At 49.6% G+C, this 3,141-nt stretch overlaps 1 protein-coding gene across 1 annotated transcript in view; it reads left to right on the top strand.

Annotated features, from left to right (window-relative positions):
- T265_05955 (hypothetical protein) overlaps window positions 1-958 on the top strand; it is a gene marked incomplete at both ends in the record, with an annotated part of 24,994 nt that extends 24,036 nt beyond the window's left edge. Inside the window, one exon of the mRNA XM_009171102.1 lies at window positions 518-958. Within this exon, the coding sequence (XP_009169366.1) occupies window positions 518-958 (441 nt within the window). The remainder of the gene's footprint in view (window positions 1-517) is intronic.
- Window positions 959-3,141: the final 2,183 nt, after the last annotated feature.

Here is a 3,141-nt window from a genome sequence, read left to right as displayed (position 1 = left end):
AACCGATGCATCACAGACTGCTGTTGGTGCGGTCCTTCAGCAGGTAATGAATGACAGCATTCAAACCCTCTGTTTCTTCTCTCGCAAACTGCAACCCACACAAACCCGTTACAGCACCTTTGGTAGAGAGCTCCTAGCGATCTAGCTAGCGGTCAAGCATTTTCGATACATACTTGAAGGAAGAAACTTCACTACCTACACGTACCATAAACCTCTCGTTTTGCCTTGAGAACATCTCAAAACAAACACTCACCACGAGAGAACCGATATTTAGATCTCATTGCTCAGTTTACAACTGACATACGCTACATCGAAGGGTCTGAAAACGTCGACGCAGGCGCCCTCTCCCGCATTGAGATAAACAACATAGCAACGATTCCAATCGACCTACAAGCCATTGCCTCTGATCAGCTATTGGAACCCGAATTCCCGAATTTTTCCAGTCTTCCATCTCTCAAATTCGTCACACTACCGCTCCTCAACTCTGACAGTTTCATTGTTTGTGACATATCCACAGGACGCCCAAGACCTTTTGTTCCTGAAAAACATAGACGCTCTGTATTCGACCACTTCCACTCACTCTCATCCCAGCATACGAGCGACTGCCAAACTTGTGTCACAAAGATACGTTTGGCCGAATATGCAAAAGGAGATACGCACTTGGGCCAAGCAATGTCTTGACTGTCAGAAGAGCAAGATCCACCGACACACCATTTCTCCAACTGGTATTTTTCAGCTTCCCAACTCACGCTTTCGAAATGTACACATTGATCTGGTTGGGCCGTTGCCCCCATCCAGAGGTCACACACACATACTCACCTGTGTCGACCGTTTCACACGCTGGCCCATGGCCATTCCGATCAACGACACCTCTGCCGAAAACGTTGCGCCGTTAACCACCTCTGCCGAAAACGTTGCTAGGGCCGTTAACCACTACAAGGTTAACGCACAAATCTAAAAAACTATAATCGCTTTTGCCAATTCGTGCCTTTTGTTGGACGAGGATATGACATGGAAAGGGAAGGATGAGGGTTGTCACGAAAAGTTCTGGGGGGCTGTGGGGGCTGTTCGCCTTCCAGGATGCTGCCAACGTGGCCCTCCTACGCTTGACTGGTAACGGTGAACGATATGGCGACTAACGGATGTCAGCGACGATCACGGTCTCAGTTTCTATCCAGATTGTCTGGGTGTTAGAAGGGTATACAAGTTTAGTGTTTTTGGTGAAATAGCGTTGGGTCCTTCTCCCCATCTGATTTATTATTTTCTTGTCAAATACTTTGACAAGGCTGTAGGGTAGTGAAGCACCAGTTGTTGTTGCTGCCAATAACAGCGATTAGGATGAGTTGTGAGGAATGTCAACTATCTTGGACGGACGCTTGCAACCCATTTCAATGAACTATTGAAGCCGTTCAAAGTATCCGGTGGACAGACACCACGCTTGAGTTTCCAGGCCTGGTTGATAAGCATGTGGATGAACCTAGGGTTTGTCATGGATTCTGCGACCGTGGTAGCCCGGCAGTTCCCTCCGTTCTTGCAAGCAAAATCAGCGCACTTATTCAGAAGTGCTGCATACGAGCCCCAGAGTGGTTTCATGTCGATTAGTATCGTTTACAGTTTCGGCTTTTTTCTTCTACTTCGTTATCTCTGAACTCTTGAACCTGTTTCGACAAGAACTTCAGCGGTTAGGGGCACGGTGTCGGAAGGGTTTCTGAGTCGGAGTGAAGGTACTCCATGTTCATTCTGGTAACGCGAATTCAGCCCCGGGGATAAGCATAACTCCCACGCCGTAGACACCACAAGCCGTTGTATTGGGATCACCAAACACCAGAAAAAAAGCGATAAATCTGGGGTGATCCCGACCGGTTTGGGATGCATGAAGAAACTAGGGTTTTGTATGCATGTTTCGAAAGCACATCGATCGATAAAGGGGACTAGGTCTGAGCAAGAGCTACCTGTCGCCCAAATTGACACAGACGTTGAAAGCAGCAATATGGAACGGATCCCCCAATCCTAATCAGGGTATACTTCGATATATTTTACTAGGCAGAACCTTAGATACTATGCAATGGCTAGGTAATTGGCAGATAAATAGACCAGGACATGAGCAATAGGACTGAGGTGAGGAGTCAGTGAATGGTGAGCTGTAGGGGCAAAAAATAACTCACGGTTATCCGGGCCGAAGGGGGTTTGGTTGAGGTAGTCCATCTTGAGCTTTTGACTCGAAATTCTAACCAACAAGACAGTGGGTAGACGTAGTGTCTTGTTAGTGGACCCTGAACCCAGCCTTTGACTCAAAAGTTTGAACCGCCAGGCAACGGTTGTTAATGTTTTATTGAGGGACTCTTTCCGGAGCCAAAAGACCGGCCTGGCCCGAGGGCTAAAGGAGTAAGACATCACTGTCCCACTCCAAATGCGGCTGTGTAAAGCAAGTGCCTTTTGAGCAAAACCCCCAACCTAAAGCTGCCACCTTGACGTGGTGGTCGGGCTTGAGTGCTGCAATGATCCCGCGGGCTACACTGGCTGGAACTTCGTTCCACAAGGTACAACCATGCCAGGAAGGCCAAAGGGGACCAGCCAGACCAAGAGCAGCGAGACCCCGCACTACGAGTAATCGTGGTACGAGGCGGTCTGGGGGTAAAGTCGTACTGTCCTCTGCGGCAGGAGTGTGAAGGCAGTAAGGTGTTCCCTCCAGGCGATCAGCATGTCTATATTTATGGAAGAAGCGGTGCTGCCTTCCCCCGAGGAAGGGCGGGTTAAAAAATGTCGGCCCCAAAAACCGCACACACCGATCGCCCAACGGTTGACCGTGACCGCCGGCGCATTATCCAATACGGTCGAAATACTTTTAAAGCCAAAGAGCCCGGTGCTGCTCAAAAGGCACCTACTGTGCGCAGCCGCATCAGAAATGAGACAGTAATGCCTTATTCCCTGCACCCTCGGGTTAGGCCAACCCCCTACAGCCGAACAGGTCAGACTACTGAGTCGTCGGCAGGGTCCACAAAGAAAACCCTACATTCCCCCACTGCCTTGTGGGTCAGAGTTTTGAGTCAGAGGCTAGGGTCAGGGTCCCCGAACAAAACCCTACGTCCTCCCATTGCCTTGTGGGTCAGGCTTTTCAGTCGAAGGCTCAAGGTGGGGTAC

This window comes from Opisthorchis viverrini (genome assembly GCF_000715545.1).
Source record: "Opisthorchis viverrini unplaced genomic scaffold opera_v5_118, whole genome shotgun sequence".
In the NCBI taxonomy this organism is placed as follows: Eukaryota; Metazoa; Platyhelminthes; class Trematoda; order Opisthorchiida; family Opisthorchiidae; genus Opisthorchis; species Opisthorchis viverrini.
Note: the sequence above shows the minus strand (reverse complement) of the source record. Positions and strands in the feature narration are given on the sequence as shown.